This window comes from Pteronotus mesoamericanus, unplaced genomic scaffold, assembly GCF_021234165.1.
Source record: "Pteronotus mesoamericanus isolate MK-2021 breed Mesoamerican mustached bat unplaced genomic scaffold, CSHL_Meso_final scaffold_507, whole genome shotgun sequence".
Taxonomy (NCBI): domain Eukaryota; kingdom Metazoa; phylum Chordata; class Mammalia; order Chiroptera; family Mormoopidae; genus Pteronotus; species Pteronotus mesoamericanus.
Window position 1 is genome coordinate 15,760,607 of NW_026555319.1, and position 17,377 is coordinate 15,777,983.

The window sequence follows — 17,377 nt, forward strand, 5'->3', positions numbered from 1 at the left end:
ACCTATGGCTGCCATTACCGTGCTGCTGCTTACCCTCTTCAAAAACCCCGCAGGGCCCACTGTGGTCCTCCTCCCACTGCCCTGGGAAGGGTAACCTGGGACTGAGCTGAGCTGTAAAGTGAAAATCGCAGCACCTTGGGACAGAAAAAGAAAAGGGAAAGAGAGGGGTGGCCTAAATTGGTCAACGTGACAATGCCTCCCAAATCTCATTTCACATTCACGCTCTTTCCACACTGGTTGTAAAAAGCTGGTGTTCTGTCCCACCTACTCAATTTGCAATATGTTGTAGTCACTTTTATCATCTGCTGTGTAGGAGGACAACTTCACCAATTCAAGTCAGTGAGTGAGTGCTTTCTAAATACCAGTTATATGCCAGGACTTCTGGGCCAAGTGGACACGACAGCAGAAGTCAAACTGGCCACGAACCTCTGAGCCAGGTGAGAAACTGAGAGCAGCCCAGCACCAGGGCTCTCGTCACAGCCCCTCCGCCCTTGTCCCACTCTCTGCAACGCATGCTCAGTAATACCCTGCACTGATGGGGGTGATCAGCTCCGTGGCGGTTGTCACTTTGGCTTTTACTGTCATGATGTTGAGGTTCATGAGATAGTAGAAAGTCAGGTGAAGCACACTGTCATCTGGACGGGGAGGAAGAAAAAAGTATTTATGAGTTAAACATGGGAGCAGAGTCGATGGTTTTATAAAAAAGAAAGTCTGCGAGGCTTTAAGATATTTTACTATAAAAACAAAAACTTAATGGGAATTTAATGTTGAGGGGAAAAAAAGCAGTGTCTACAGAGTCTTTGCTACTCTCCAAAAGGTGGCGCTCCATTTCCCTCCTCTTACGTGAGGGCTGGACTTAAGAGATCCTGCTTCTGATAAATACAATGTGAAAAGGTAGAGAGATCAGCCCTGGCTGGTGTGGTTCAGTGGGTTGAGTGCTGGCCTGAGAACCGAAAGGTCGCTGGTTTGATTCCTAGTCAGAGCACATGCCTGGGTTGTGGGCCAGGTCCTCAGTTGGAGGTGTGCAATCTATGTTTCTATCCCTCTTTCTCCCTCCCTTCCACTCTTTCTAAAAAATAAATAAAATCTTTTTTTAAAAAAGGGGTAGGGGATAAGATTAAGTGATCACCAAGTGAATTCAGCTTAACAATGCCAGTTATAAGACACAATGAGGGTGGAGAGGTGAAAGAGGGTATAAGGGGGATAAATGGTAATGGGAAAAAAGACAATTAAGAAAAAGAAATTTAAGTAAATAAGACACAATGATACTATGTTCCCATGATGTGACGTGAGGTGATATGATGTGACAATGAAGACCATGTTTGTGGTCTTCGTCCCCAAAATCCATAACCTGTCTAATCAGAAAAAACACCAGACGAGCCCAAATTAGGAGCCTTCCTACATACTAAATAAACCTTGTCTTCAGAAGTGTCAAGATCATAAAGGACAAGTAAGGACTAAGGGACTGCCACTGCCTGGAGGAGACTAAGGGGCATGATGATTATTTAAATGCAATGTGAGATCCCGAATTGGATCTTGGAACAGGTAAAGAACATCAGAGGAAACACCAGGGAAATCTGAATAAATCCTGGAGTTTAGTTAATACTGTGGTACCAATAAAATTAACATTGGCTTTGATAATCATATTGTGGTTAAATAACATGTTGAAATTAGGGGAAGCTGGCTGGAGGACCTATGAAAACTCTCTGCATTATCGTTGCAGCTCTTCTGAGTTTAAAATTACCTCAAAACAATTTTTTTTAAAGCAAAAAAAGGACCAGAATGTAGAGTATATTTCCACTTGTGTTAAAGATAAAATGAGGAGGGGATAAATATAGACTTGTATAAAAACTTTTAAATGCATGGGTTATTTCTAGAAAATACGTGAGAAACCTGTCACGACAGTTCTCCCTGGATGTAAGACCAAGGACCTGAGTCTGGGAATCTGGATGAGAGAGACACTTAAAACTGACTGTCAACTCTTACACTGCTGAATGCTTAACCACGTGCTCTCTTATCCATACCAAACCAATTTCAAAACATATATCTCTGAAGAACACAAAATCTAACTTACTAACTTAAGCATGTTGGTCAAATTACTCGAAACCTGCATACTCTTGCAACTTGTTTTGTGTATGTGACATTTAAAATTCAGAAAGAGGTGCAGTTTAATCAAGTGTCCCTATGTATCTATTATTATGGTATGACTTAGGGAGGAAAAATCAAACTCCAGGCAAAACAATGAGGATGCACAGAGAAACATGAAACCAAAATCTGTTCTTGGGCAAAGAGGCCTCTGGCTTGCCGGACCCTGTGCACCTGCAGCTGGCTGAACTCTTAAGGGCTCTGGGATCCACAGAAAAAGGGGCGCCAGACCTTTGCACTTCAGGTCCAGCATGAGAGACAGAGGGTGCCTCTTCAGCATCTCCTTCCGTTTGTCATCCAACTGAACTCCCAGTGTGGGTCGCCGGCGTTTCTGGACAAAGGCAAGCATGGAGATGATGAGCCCGGGTCATGGGAATCTCTCCCTGCCTTCTCCCTACCAGCCAGATCTCAGCACTGCTGCCTGGGACCTGATGCTTCAGCTATTCCGCCGTCAGGCTCCCAGCAGCCCTTTCTTTCAAACCTTTCTTCTGCTTCTAGGAAGGATGGCACCTGCCAACCAGCAGGCCCCAGTGCAGCTGCTTGGTATGCCCACGAGAGGAAACGGCTCTCACCGTGGTCTGCTCCTCTTCAGCATCCGAGTCGCTCTCGTCGTCTGCAGCCACAGAGAGAAGACATCTAGAGGAGACGGGGCTCCCAATGCTCCCTAAAGCACCTCAACCCACGGGACATAAAGGGACCCAGACTCTGTGTCATTTGTAAATAGATTTTTAAAGAATAAATAATACATTAATTTGCTGCTTCATATTCAGCATAGAAAGTAGGCTGATGCAAGAGAAAAAGAAAAGAGAAATGACCTGTAATCCCACCACCCATCTTTTAAGTGTTTTTATGCTTTTTAATATTATCCTATGGACCACAAGCCCTCCACTGCCAGTGGTGGCGGCGGCAATAACAGTAATATAAGTAGCAATAAAAGCAGCTCATATAATTTGAGTGGTTGCTATGTGCTGAGGAGGATACTAAGGGCTTTTGCATGCATGACCTTGTTTAATTCACATAATCATTCTCCATGAGGTAGTACTATCCTGTTTTGACAGGTGACTAAACTGAGGCTCAGAAATGTTAAAGAGCTTCCCGGGACTCAATGAGCTAGTAAGTGGCGGGCTGAAATGCAAAAGCAGTGCTTTCCCTTTCTACCACTGAACATAAAGTCAACCTCCCTGTTAAACACAACTAGTACAGCTCATTTCCAAAGGATCAGCACTGCCTTTGGGTGGTGACTTAGTGTCCCCGGAATCTGTTACGGAAGACTTAGGGGAGGACCCTGACCAGCACATTACCTTGGGAGTCCTCGTGAGGCTTAAACAGAGCCTTGGCTTCGTCCACGCTGCCTTCGATCGCCACAGACAACGTCTTATCTGGGAGCAAGAAAAAGCTCTGTGTGACAGCCGCTAAGGGAAGGAGTGAAGCTACACAAGCAGGCCAGCTCTGGGACTGCATTTCTTCTGCCTTTGTCATAGCTCCTTATTGACTGCGGATGGGAGCAAAAGCCCTTTCTCTAGATGAAAATGAACAGGGCAGGAATCTTAAGTCCTTTTTGCATCATTTACTGAGAGTAAAGAACCCAAAGTGTAGATTCCTGGGCAAGTATCACCCAAGACTAGTGGGTGGTGAATGCCTCTGTTTTCAGGCTTACACCAAGCTACAGAAATCCCAACCTAGGGCCGAAAGCTACATGGCGCTCTTCTGCCAACTGTCTTAAAGGTTCTCATGCAGAAACCCCTAACTGCCCACATCCCCCAGACTAAGTGCGTATTCTCTATTTCATACTACAAGTACCAGGGTGGCACTATCACAGTTAGCTGGGAGGCAGGAGGACAATGGGCAGAAACTGGGACCCTGCAGTCCAGTCCTAGGCCTCAATCACTGTCCCACCGGTTCCCAAGCACGTGACCTGGAGAGTTAGGTCACAGCTCTGAGCCCCAGTTTCTGCATTTATGAAATTGGGATGTGATAAATGACAGCTGCGCGGTGGGATGGTGAGGTGATGTTTATAATGAATGAGCTGATGCTTACAATTTTAAAATTATTTTTTAAACAATTTTGATTTTCACAACAACCCTATAAGAGCAATACTATAATTATACATTTTAAACATTTACAGATGAGAAAATTAAGGCTCAGAGAAGTTCGATTCAATAGCCAGGAAATATATAAGCTAGGTCTTACTCATCTTGAGCTTGGCATCAAGCACAGGTCTGTTCAACTTGACCTTGGCATCTCAAGTAAAAAGTTAAGAGGCCTGTTCCAAGCACCAGGCCTGACACCTCCCTGAGTGATGCCTGGGCCTGTTTTCGTAGAGGCCTGTGGGCCTGGGGCTGGGAGGTCAGACAGGCCACCACTCCTGCTCCATTCCAAACAGTACACAGATTACAGATAGTCAGGGAAGACTGAAATGATTTGCCCCACAGTATGAAGGACGGGTGGCAAACTCCCCCCACAGCAGCAGCCACTGAGATAATATTCCCAGGTGGCCAACCACTATACTCCCTCTCTGACAAGCCAGCATGGACCATCTCACCATACCCCAAATAAGCTGGTTGTCTCCATCAACCACTGGCAAACTTTTGAGTAGTTTAGTCCTGAAATTCTACCATAAAATGAGAAAGGAAACAGGCTGGGGTTTAAACACAAAAGAAAATTACTCACCCTGTCTAGGGGGCTGGGAAGATTTCATATGAGCTGATGATGGAAACAGGAAGGAGAACAAAGGGGAGGGAGAAGACCAGAAGGACCAGGAAGACATAAGAAGAGAGAACGTAATGTGTTGGTGCCTATGGCTCGGAGGAGAGGCATGCACTGGTGGGGATGGGGAAGAAAAGTTTAGGTGCTGGGTGAAAGCTGCAGTAGGGCAAGAGGCGGGGTCTCCAAAAACTTCTCAAAACCCTAGTGGAGCAAGGGCTGCCTTTAAGCTTAATGACGACACACCCTCTTACTGGGTAGTTCACCATAATGACATGCAGCCTGCTTGGAGCATGGAAAAGGCTAGGAGAGCTGACTGGGACCTGTGTTCACCAAGCCCTTTCTCTGAAGTGGAGCAAGAGGCGCTGATCCACCTGCCAAGCGTGCTTTGGGCTGCCTGCGCGCTGCACCCAACAGCTGACCAGTCAGGCTCACTGAAGATTCGAAGCTATCCATTCTGAAATGCCCATCAGGTTAGTCCAGCCTCAGACCAGCTAGTCAAAGCAGCCATGCTGGGTAATGCAGACAGGAGGCAGCATTTGTCACCTGCGGGCTTCAGCGCAGGGCCTGGGAGCTTTCCTCAGCAGCCAGTCCTTCCCAATGACTCAGTCAGCCACAGCTTCTGCTCCCACAGCCCCTCCTCCTCACCTGGCCCCATACTTACCACAGGCCTGCCCATACGCAGTGGCCTGGACAAAGAGGACGTAGAGGGGAGGCGGCAGGTGTCTGGCTGTCTCATACTGCTTGTGAGCCTGGTCGTAAGGCATGAACAGGTACTCTTGCACTGGGAGGGAAGCCTGCATGCAACACAAGTAGGGCTTTTATTTTTCCATTTTAGGTAGTCTACATAAGAACATGTGGCTGCTTAGTTATCATATATAGTTTTTCATTTATGAAAGTGATACATGATAAGCTAACAGAACTAACAGGTAGGTAAAAGGTCAATATAATATAAAAAAAATCAACTGTATTTCTTTATACAAGCAACAAACAGTAAGAAAATGAACTTAACAAGATAACATTTCCAATAGCATCAAGAAAACATCGAATACCTAAGAATAAATAAATGAAGATGCATAAACCTCTACACAAAGACCTGAGAGATGAAAGATCTAAATGAATGAAGATCTATGCCACGCTAATGGCTTGGAAGACTCAAATATTTTCCCCCAAGTGACCTACAGATTCAAGGCAATCCCAGGCTAAATTCCAGCAGGTAAGGATAGACTAGCTGATTCTAAAATTTATATGTAAACACAAAGGTCCAAGAATACCAAAGACAATCCTGAAAAATGAAGTTGGAGGACTTACACTACTGAGCATCAAAACTTCTGCTAAAGCTACAGTAAATAAAATAGTGTGATACTGGTGCATAGATAGACAAATAGATCACATACAATCCTACACACACAGGCATTTGATTTATGACAAAGTGGCACTGCACAAGTGGGGAAAGAATGGCCTTTCCAATAAATGAGTCAGTTGAATACCTACATGGGAAAAAAGTGAATCTGATCCTTACCTCACACTACATACAAAATTCACTTCCAGGAAGATTACGGATCTAAATGTGAAAGATAAGCAACAGAGCTTCTACAAGAAAACAAGAGAGTATCTCCATGACCTTGGGACAGAGAAAGATTTCTTAAGTAGGCTACAAAAGCATTAGCTATAAGAAAAACACTGATAAATAGATTATATTAAAATTAAGACTACTGCTAATTAAAAGATACCATCATGAGAGGAAAGTCACAGAATGGAAAAGTTATCTGAAAAAGACTCATTTCCAGAAAACAAAGAAAACTCTAAGCAATCCAATAGACACGTGGGCAAAAGGACTGAACGGACCCTTGACTAAAGAGCTAACCCAAAAGCCAACGGGCTTACAAAAGGTGCTGTGCTCAGCTGCCACTGGTCCAGGGAAAGGGAAATGAAAACCATAAGCAAGAGTGGCTACAAATAAGAATGACAATATTGCCCTGACCAGTGTGGCCCAGGTGGGAAGGTCACCAGTTTGATCCCCCGTCAGGACACACGCCCAGGTTGTGGGTTTGTCCCTGGTTGGGGCATGTACGAGAGGCAATTAATGTTTCTCTCTCACATCAATGTTTCTCACCCTCCTTTCCCCTCTCTCTAAAAATAAATCAAATCTTTAAAAAAAAAAAAAAGACTGACAATATTAAGTGTTGATGAGGATATGGGGCAACTAGAACTTTCATATAGTGCTGGAGGAGATTTCCATAAATCAAGTACAATCACTTTAAAAACCTAAATAATTGCATAGCATATTTTTTAACAGGAAAAATTAAGTACAACTGAGAGTTTCTGTTTTTTTTTTCTTCCTGTCCTATTATGAAGTGCTACTGGGAATATTTCTGTTAACAATTCTAATTCTATGCCTAGAGTTGAAGGGAGGAAATGTGAATCTTGCCAAATCCCAAAAAAGAGAATTTGTAATTTCTCTAGGGTCCTTTTGCAAAGTTCCTTCATATTAACCATTTACCCTGCTTCATAAAACTATAAGGATTTAGACCAAATCTGATTTCACAAAGCAAACAAAATCAGGTCACCTATATAGAAAGACATTATATTTTACAGATAAAGTGGGGACTTTCCCTCCTAAGGTACCTAATGGCTTTCAAATATAAGTAAATTCTTTTCAGAGTGAGTGGATCTGAGGATCTGCCCCTGAGGTACAGTCAGAGGGATCTAACAGATATCCACAGAAGCATGCTGAAATGCCTGCAGTCTTCAGGGACTGGTAAAACCATGCGGCTAGTAAACTAAAGAGTTTGCAAACGTATTTTAGCTGGATTAGGCTCTGGGTGAAAAGAAAACACTGCAAGTAAATTTGTGTATATGTTCCTAAGTCCATCCGACCAGGCTTCTTCTACTCAGGACACAACCTTATTGGACTAGCTGGGTAAGACTTCAGCCAGGACCATCCCCATGCTGTATGTTGACACGGATTAGGGCAACAAATGTGTCAAAACCCTAAGGGAGACATGGCTGCTGGCAACTCAGATCAGCAAGGCCTCATTGAAGGGAAGACAAGGCAAAAGGCTGAGGGGGCGGAGGTTCCGGGGGAGACCCTCACCTGCATGATGCTGTTCAGGCGAGGCTGGAGGCTGCTCAGGTACTCCTTCTTCACTTCAATCTCCTTAAGGATCTTCTCCTTGTTGGACAGGCATTCTCGGTACTTCTCCGCCAGCCTGTTGGAAAAGAACCGAGCACTGTCACTAGATGCTCTCCAGAGATACCCTGGCAAGCCTGTTCACTGTCAGAATTCACTTAATAACAGCATTCTTGATGAACACGTTTACCTAGCACTTACCACGTGCCAAGTACTTTGAAGTACTTTATAAGCTTTATTACATTTAATCCTTGTGAAAACACTGAAGGATAGAGACTTTTATCCCCAAAGGAGGAAGTGAAGGATCAGGAAGTAGGTAGCTTGCCCAAGGTCATCCAGTTAAAAGCAAGCACAGAGCTAGGCTTTGAATCAGTGCCTGCCTGGCTCCAGAGGACCTGTCCATAACCTCTAGGGAATACCCATGTTGTCATCTGCTCCATTTTCTTTCTTCTATTTTTTTCAACCTCACCTGAGGACATGCTTATTGATTTTAGAGAGGGGAAGGGAGGGAGAGAGAGGGGGAGGAAACATCGATGCAAGAGAGTAATATCGATTGGTTGCATCTCGTACGCACCATGATCAGGGACCAAACCTGCAATCTAGGCATGTGCCCTGACCAGGTACTGAACCCACAACTTTTTGGTTTATGGAACCAATTGAGCCACACTGTCCAGTTTCTGCTCCATTTCTTGCCTCCAGCAGCAAGATGCAAACTGTCACAAATGTGTGGACCTAACAGCCACAGGACTCAAATGAGGCCATCGAGTGGCTGGAGTAGGGCGGGCTGGGGATGGATTCCAGACCAGTGCCACAGGAATGCAACACTCACACTTTAACCTGTGCCCGGACACAGTGGAATGACAGGCCAGCCCTGTCTGCTAAAAAACTAACACCAATTCCTTAGGAATCAGACTTAGCGCTTACTAAATTTATAGCATGTACCAAAGGCACAAAATACACTGTATAACAGAAAAAGACAAGAAATAAAAACAGCTGCTTCTTCAACAAAGAAAGGAGATGTGCCAACCCAAAGCCCTAGAACTCTTGTATAAATATGAATGGGAAAAAAGTCACCATGATGGAAGGGAGGCAGCTATTAAAAGTCCAGAATTTAAAAACAAAACAATACCCTCCATATCCTTAGAAAGACCTAGATTATACAGTATAGACATTCTATTTACATTTGATAACTAAAAGCTCTTTATCAGTACACAAAAGTTTTAGATGTAAAGGTATGCCCTGAAGCATTTTTGATCACAAAAAATGGAAACAACCTAATAGTCCAATCCAATAGAGGAATGATTATGAGAATTACAATTTGCCTATACATGGAATATTGTACAGCCTTCTAAAACAATGTTTGCAAAGCTTTAAAATACCACAGGGAAGCCTGGCCCGGTGGCTCAGCGGATTGGAGCATCAGCCTGTACACCAAAAGGTTGTCGGTTCCCAGTCAGGGCACATGGCTAAGTTGCATGTTCGACCCCTGAGCAGGGCACATACAGGAAGCAACCAATCAATGTTTCTCTCTCTCTCTCTTTCTCCCCTGCACCTTCTCCCTTTCTTTCTCTCTAAAATCAATAAACATGTCCTTGGGCGAGGATTAAAAAAAGAAAACACAGGGATATTCTTATAGGCAGGGAGAAAGGCAAAATCAAAATTAGACTTATGGTACAAAAAGTATTTAAGTCTCAGGTGTTAAGATTTTAAAAGAAAGATTACTTCAACTTTCTGTTAACAGCCTTAAGCAATTCCAACCCCACTTATGACGTGGTTGGCCAAATTTTAACTATCAGGTGTGAATAAATCACAAAATGAGATTTGGGCTTAGAGACTATCCTGCTGGTTGTGCAGCAGATTGGGGGTCATAACAAAGTACTGTCCCCTGTGGTTAAACAAGTGTGTCTACATAGGTTAACAAGGTCAAGAAGGAGGAAACACCACCTTTTCCGCTGCTCCAGTTCCCAATCCAGACGTGCAAGGGTTTGCTGGTGAGGGTCGCCCATGGTGATTTCAGCCTTGCTGATATCTGGAGGAGCCTCTTTATAAAACTCCTCTAAACTGACCAGATCGATTTCTTCATGCTTTGACCTACAGACAAAAATGAATGTTAAGCTGCTGTTCTTGGGAACTCAAACTATGGCTTAAGCAGGCCCACAGTTCCTCCCCATGTACACCCACTCAGCCCAGGCCTACAGCTACCTAGGGACATGCAATCCAGTTTTCTCAGCAAACGCTCATTAGCAGATGTTTCAGCTGAATAGAGGGAGCTGGTGATATGCCACGGGTTCTTTTTCCATGTTGGCCAACCTTTTTATCCATGAATTAGCTAAGAGCCTGGAAGGGATGCTTATCAAACTCCCAGACGTCTCCAAGATGAGCAAGAGGTCTGTTAGCTTAAAAAGTTACATAAAAATGCTATGGTCTAGGCCTAGACTGTCAGGTTAAAACCAAGAAATATTATTTAACAAGAATCAACATAGAGTATGCACTAAAGTTGAAAATGTTAAGTGTATAAGCACAGGCTGGGGAAGATTCAGCATGGCATAACTAGATGTGGAAAAGACTTTGAAGCTCTAAATACTGCATGTATAGTGACACACATGTATGAAAGAAGAAATTCAATACTCTTTCCTGCATTAACACAATGCACAGGTCATGAATAAATGATGGTAATAAAAGCAGCTTCCATAGATTAAGCACCCAATGTATATTGTCCTCACCTGACTTAATTCTCACAACTCTGTAAAAAGTGGGGATTTTTATCTCCATTTTTCAAATGACATGGAAGTTTCCATAGTTAAGCAGTTTGCCCAAGGCCATACGCAGCTAGTGAGCAGCAGAGCTGAGATTTGAATCCAACTGTATCACTCCAGCCACAGGCCTGTATCTACCATGGCCACTGGCCTCTCCATGGGTCTGGTTCCACTGCATTTTGGGTTTGTCAGCTTTCACCTGAGCAATGGTTACAGGTGGAAGCATGCATTCTTTTACTTTGTTTTTATACCTTTTTTATTTTTAAATAGTTTAAGGCTCACAAGATATTTCAAAAAGAATACTGAGCATTTATTTTTCCCATGTACCCTTCCCCTGGGTTTCTCCAATAATAATATTTTATTTAAACAGTACAAAGTCAAAACCAGGAAAGGGACAATTGTACAATACTATTAACTCAGGTACTGACCTGATGTAGATTTCACCTCTATTAGTGTTTAAGTATTATTTTGTGATGAATTTGTGGAACAGATAAAGACGTCTCTCAAAAATCAGCATCATCATTATTAAAAATACACTAGACTCAATCAATGTCTGATGTGTCCACGCAACCCAAGCAAATATAACCTGCCTTTCAGTTCACACAAATAGGCTTGACCAAGCACGAACACATTCCCTTCTCTTCTGTGTACTCTTTCCTCCTTCTCATCTTTCAGCTTGGATTTGCCAAGAGGCGTTACATTTTAAAAAGAACACTGCCAAACTCTAGTTTGTTCACCTGCAGGCAGCTAAGCAGCAAGAAATTCAGGTTCCAAAGAATAAAATCCATTTGCAAAAATGAATTGTTGGAACTTTAGAGATGAAAACTGGGCCTAAGATTAAAAGGACATGATTGGAAGTGAGTTGCTTCCACACAAGGTGCTCAAGAATCAAACTGGTAATGAACGTAAAGGTCCCTATTAGAAGACAACTGCTTCTGACTAGGTACAGAGCTCAAAATTCAAAAGGGTCAGATAAGCTTCTGAGTTTCTTGGTGCAGCCTGAAACTGCTTCCAATTTTCCCACTCAGAGTACTCCATACATTCTTCTCCCAGGTCCTACAGTCTCCACAATCATCTGATTTCTCTTTAAAAAGACTAGCTCAAACAGAGCTATGCGGGAAAAAGCAGTTACCAACATGCCATCTTGCCAAAGCCCTGTCCTCCAAAACTCACTTAAACTCCAGACATTTGGTGATCTCCTTCTGCAGGTGCATCACCTCATACAACAGGTTCTGGAGCTGCAGGTGATAAGCGTCCACTTTCTGCTTGGCCTAAAAGGAGGACAAGGTCAGAGGTGAGTTGGGCAAGTCGGGGTGGGGCAGGATGGAGCAGAGGGGCAGCAAACTGAGAAAAAGGGGTAAAGGAGATTGAGAAGAGGTTGGGGAGAAGGGAGAAGGAGAGTTAAACCTCCCAACTCCTACCTCGTGGGTCTGATCTCTTCCTTTCTTCAACCTGATGTGGGCTAATCGGTTAAGCTTCTTTAGTGTCATGAAATGCACACAGCTCTGGATCCTGCGGTCTTCAATCTCAACAGCCTGCAGACAAAGAAAAACTGGTAAACCCTTCAACAATGGGCACTGGCTCAGCTCCAAAATAAAGACCCTGGAAGGAGCTTAGAACCATGAGAAGAGTAAGAGAGCAATGAAAGAATGACTGTACAAGGAAAAGGTTTAAGGTTTTCAGGCCAAATAAAGCAATTTCTGCTTGGAACAAAAATAAGAATTGAATATGGAATAAGTGCAAACAATGCACAATAACATCTGGCTCCACATATTGCACACAGATATCCTAATAACGGCAACATCTTGCGAAACAATTTGACCTCTATAAATAACATTACAGAAAAAAAATTTTAAATGAAAATAGGAGAATTAGAGCTGTAAAATTTGACTACAGTAGGAGAAAAGATATAATAATCTTAACAGTCCTGGCTGGTGTGGCTCGGTGGGTCGAGCACCAGACTGCACACTAAAGCATGGCCTGTTCAATTTCCAGTCAAGGGCACAAGCCTGGGTTGCGACCCAGGTCCCCAGCTCGGGGTGTGTGAGAGGCAGCCAATCGATGTTTCTCTCCCTTTCCTTCCCTTTCTTTCTAAGAAATAAATAAAATCTCAGAAAAATAACAATAATCTTAACAATATTGGTCAGGGTAAGCACAAATAACTGAGATTCCTGGAAAAAATATAGGTTGTTTTGTTTTGTTTTGAATGTATCCCTCTAGTTTGTAACCACTCTATTTAGTTTCTCTGCCCAGAAGCCTGGTTGATTCATTTAACATTAATAATTTCATTTTTGGTCTCTGTGATTTACTTGTATATATCTAGCCTTATAATAGCAAGGAAATTTACATGTACTATCATTTTTCAATACCTAGCAAAATGTTTAGCACTTAATAAATATAATAGTTACATGAATTATCAAATTATAGTTATGCAAAGAAATAATTATCCTGTACTTTCATTTCTATAATTGGTGAGTAGGTGGTGATGAGAAGATCCAATAAATAAATAGGCACATCTCTAGAGCCCCCAGGCTCCAACTACCTATAGGTCCAAGATCAGGGACGGCTCTGGTAAGTGCAAAACAGGTCCGTCCGTGCAGACCCACAGGTTCATGTTTGTCCAGTCCATTCCTTACCACATCCTTGCCTCCCCTGCTCTTCAGGTCCTGGATCTCGGCCATGAGTCTCTGCAGCTCCTGGCACGTGTACTTGTACAGCTCATAGTCTCTTCCAGGGTCCCGTAGGTCCACCTCGGCCTCCTCGCTGTAGTATTTCCCTTCCTGCGGAGGCAAGAATACAGGCCTTGGGTAGGAAGTAAAAGTCTCCCTGTTAGGACCAGGGATATGGAGGGATATGGGCTGAGATCAGTAATAATGAAGTCCCAAATCAGGTCTCTAAAGGATCTGTTCCTCCAATCAAATGTTTTTCTTTTTTTCAAAATGGAAAACAATTCCTCTTCTGATTATATAGTAATGCATGCTTAGTGTCAGAGATTCAGAACATAGTAAGGAGCAACAAAAACAAAATGAAAAATTGCCTGTAATTTCACCTCCCAGTCTGAAATAACTCCACTGTTAATACTGTGGATAAATACAAAATGAGATCATATTGTCCATGCTGTTTAGTGCAATTTTCTATCCCAATATAGATCTCCATGAAAATGGTTGCCTGATAAACAGTTCGCTAAATAGATAAACCAGAATTAATTTAAACAAATTCCTATAGATGAGTGTTCAGATGGTCAAATTAAGCTTTAGCAGAGACTAAAATATCAAAATTGGTCTCCTAGCCTTTGGAGTAAACAGAACACATCTTTTTATGGACAGTCAATAGTTAATAATACTGTATTGCACATTTGTAAGATACTAAGAGATTAGATCTTAAAAGTTCTCATTACAAGAAAAAAAATTTTGTAACTATGTATGGCAACAAAAGTTAACCAGACTTACTGCTAGGACCATTTCTCAATAAATCAAATATCGAATCACTTTGTTGCATACCTGAAACTAATATGCAACATTACAGTTATACTTCCATTAAGAAAGACAGAATCAATGCCCCCAACAGAATAAAACTCTTCATTAGTCTTGATTTCTTAAATCTGAGGAAGATATTTTTCATTTAAATGTAAGCTGGTATGTTTTTCTATCCTAGTTTTAAAAACAAACAAAAAGCATAACCAACCAAACTATCAAAACAGTTAAGTAATAAATTAGCTTGACAGATTCAAGCACAGAGAAAGAGCAAAAGGAGAGCCTGCTGACCACACGAGCAATCAGATCACAGAAGAGGTTCTGTGGCCACGTGGTGCCGGTACTGCCTCAGGAGCAGACCAGGGGCGCCACATCTGCAAAGCTCGAGTGGCATGCTGCAGATGGAGCCTTCTTCTGATCACCAGGAAAACTGGAAGCACACACCGTACCAGAATGCACTCTCTGTTCAGGCACTAATCGTGTCTAATCCAGGCTTTTTGAGATGCTGCATCTATACCTGATGTGGATACTCAGACTTTGTAGAGCTAAGTGAATTCTAGGCACCTTGCTGAACAGAGGCCACCTGGGAGAGTATCCCTGTGACCCTTAGGTGCTACAAACCCACATCCAGGTGCCTGGCCACAAGCTGCAATTTCTCAGCAGCATGGCAGCCCTGGCTAATCTCACCTGCTCAGTGTCAGAACGATTACGCTTCCCTTCGGTTGGAGCTCCATCACTTCGGATCACTTTGGGCTTCCGTTTTTTGCTTGATTCTGATGACATGGTGGTGTGGGGAGGTCAGGAAGAAACAGCAGAGACCTGTTAAGAGAAGAAAGCTTTTCAGATTTTTCCAGAGTTGGAACTGGAGATTTTCCTGGGGTCATGATACTGAAGTTTAATTAGCAGGTCTGGTCATTTACACCCTTGGTAACTCAAGAAAACACTCAACCCTAAGCCTCAGTTAAGTCCTCTGTAAAAAGGGGAAAGGGTCATCCGTCAGCCTGTCCAAAATGAACTCATCTTCTTCACCTCCACCTCCTTTTACAGGCACCACCACCGCACCACTGACCAAACTCCTCTGCCTGGCATATATGCACATTCCCAATACTATTATTGACTGATCACTGTGTGCTAGACCTTGATCGAAGCACTTTACGGCTACGTTCTCATTTGATCTGTATACAAACCTTTCGGTAAGAACAAGTACCATTTTATGGATGAGAACACTGAGGGTCAGAAAGGTGAATGACTCGCCCAAGGTCACACAGCTATTGCGCTGAAGCATGGATCCCTCTGATGCCACAGCAGCGCTCTTAACAACGACATTACATGCGTCCTCGTCTTCCCGCCACCTCACCTGGGGATGTTGTCAGCTCCCTGGTTAACCCTACAACTTAAAAACCCAGAGTCTGAATTGCATGGAGCTCTAGGGTCACAGCGCATCCTCCCTCGGCTCCCTCTCCTGATCGCCACCACAGCCCCCAGCCGGGCAGCACTCTCGCCCCCAACAAATCTGTCAGCGACAGCGATTGAGGGAGCCAGTAGCTCAGAGTAGCCGCGTCGGAGGAGCCCTAAGAAGGAGTCTCCTCTCTACTATTTTACGGCTACGAGCCCTGGGACAAGACGCTTCGCTGTTCCCTGGGCCTGTTTCCTCACAGGTCCCATGGGAAGTCCCTACCTCAGGGTGTGCTGTGGACATTAACGCAGGAGTGTCCTCCACTGGGGAAGGTGACGCAGATGATCTGGGAGTGGGGCTGTAGATGGTACATGCGTGATCTTCAACGATGGCGAACACCTGAGGAGAAAGTGACTCTCTTTTCAAGTTGCTTTAGGACCTTCTCATCGCTTCAAAGGACGCGTCGCATCTCCCTAGTTCGTCTTTAATGCCTGTGAACACCCCTCTTCCTTTGGTAACCAAAGGACCTATCTCAGAGCCGTAGACAATGAAGTCTAGTCAGAATTATATGAGGATCTGTTTTCATTTTAAATATTTTAATTTTTACCATTACCTTCTGCATGGGACAGGTGAAAGAGGTTTTATATGTATGATACTTACATTTTTCTTTTAAAGTGAATTTAAATTTTAGAAGTGAGTCCGTTAAAAGCCTTTGGTAAGCAGTCCCACAGCTAAGTTGGTTGGGCCAAACTCACAAAGGTGAGACCCACAAAGGTAAGGCCTGAAAGGTTTCAATGTGGGAAACCCCGATTTTGTCCGCACAGTAATGAATGCCTGGCCCACAGAAGCGCACGACGGGAGCCGTTATCACCACCCCCATCGTCGTCCCCCAGCGGCTACAACTGGGGCCTGCGATGCTGCAGCCAACCTTTTCCACCTGAGGAAGCTGCGCGCGCGGCGCCCAGCGGCGGGGAACCGGGGCGTGAGGACGGAGAACCCGGGCCGGACTCCAGCCCGAGGACGCCCTCCGGGTGATCCGCACCTCCGCCGCAGAGCATCCGGCCTCACGCTGCCGCCCTCCCACGGCCCCGATCCCCTCCTCACCGAACTGCGCCCCGGACCTGTCCCAGCGAGCGACCCACTTCACGCGGCGGCGAGACAGCAGCCCGCGCACCATAGAGAAGCGGAAAAAAAGGAGCGAGTGGCCGGAAGCGAGGAGCGGAGGCCGGAAGCGAAGTGCGGAGGCCGGGGAAGGCACCGGCCCGCAGTGCAAGGCAGCGGCTGGATGACGTGGGGCCAGGAAGCCGGGGCAGCTGGCTTGCTGGGTTTCGGGGGGTGCCGAATCGCCAGCATCCTCACGCTGCCCTCTAAAACCAGGAAGCCGAAGCTGCAAGGGCAAACAATCTTTTCTTTTAATTGATTTTAGAGAGGGAAACGTCCATTTGTTCTTCCACTTATTTTGTGCATTCATTGGTTGCTTCACATTCGTGCCCGGAACAGGATGGAACCCTCATTCTCGGTGTATCCACGCTGTGAGCACCAGGCAAGGGCAAACACCCTAAATGAGTTTCCTTCACGCTTTCCCCAGCGCCCGAAGCCCAGCAAAGAACAGGTTGCCTACCAAGCATTTGTTGAATGAGTTAGTGGTACGCCCAAGACAACACAAGAATGTGGTGGTGTCAAGATTTGGACCCCTGTGGATTTGCCTTCATAACCTAGGTTCTTAGCAAATATCCCCACACTAGTGAGGACAGCAAGTTAGGAAGGGCAT

At 44.3% G+C, this 17,377-nt stretch overlaps 1 protein-coding gene across 4 annotated transcripts in view; it reads right to left on the reverse strand.

The window, feature by feature from the left end:
• THOC5 (THO complex subunit 5) overlaps positions 1–16,842 on the reverse strand; it is a 28,965-nt gene extending 12,123 nt beyond the window's left edge. The window contains exons 1-14 of one of the 4 annotated variants that reach the window (XM_054593897.1): positions 16,711–16,842; positions 15,889–16,005; positions 14,898–15,029; positions 13,374–13,517; positions 12,159–12,272; positions 11,911–12,008; positions 9,926–10,072; positions 7,946–8,060; positions 5,513–5,645; positions 4,816–4,848; positions 3,447–3,524; positions 2,718–2,809; positions 2,377–2,476; positions 527–635 (exon numbers count right to left, since the gene is read on the reverse strand). In XM_054593897.1, coding sequence (XP_054449872.1) covers positions 527–635; positions 2,377–2,476; positions 2,718–2,809; positions 3,447–3,524; positions 4,816–4,848; positions 5,513–5,645; positions 7,946–8,060; positions 9,926–10,072; positions 11,911–12,008; positions 12,159–12,272; positions 13,374–13,517; positions 14,898–14,993 — 1,259 coding nt within the window. In that variant the 5' untranslated portion in view covers positions 14,994–15,029; positions 15,889–16,005; positions 16,711–16,842. The remainder of the gene's footprint in view (positions 1–526; positions 636–2,376; positions 2,477–2,717; positions 2,810–3,446; positions 3,525–4,815; positions 4,849–5,512; positions 5,646–7,945; positions 8,061–9,925; positions 10,073–11,910; positions 12,009–12,158; positions 12,273–13,373; positions 13,518–14,897; positions 15,030–15,888; positions 16,006–16,710) is intronic. The other 3 variants (XM_054593899.1, XM_054593898.1, XM_054593900.1) reach the window with 3 other exon arrangements.
• Between the last annotated feature and the right edge of the window lie 535 nt (positions 16,843–17,377).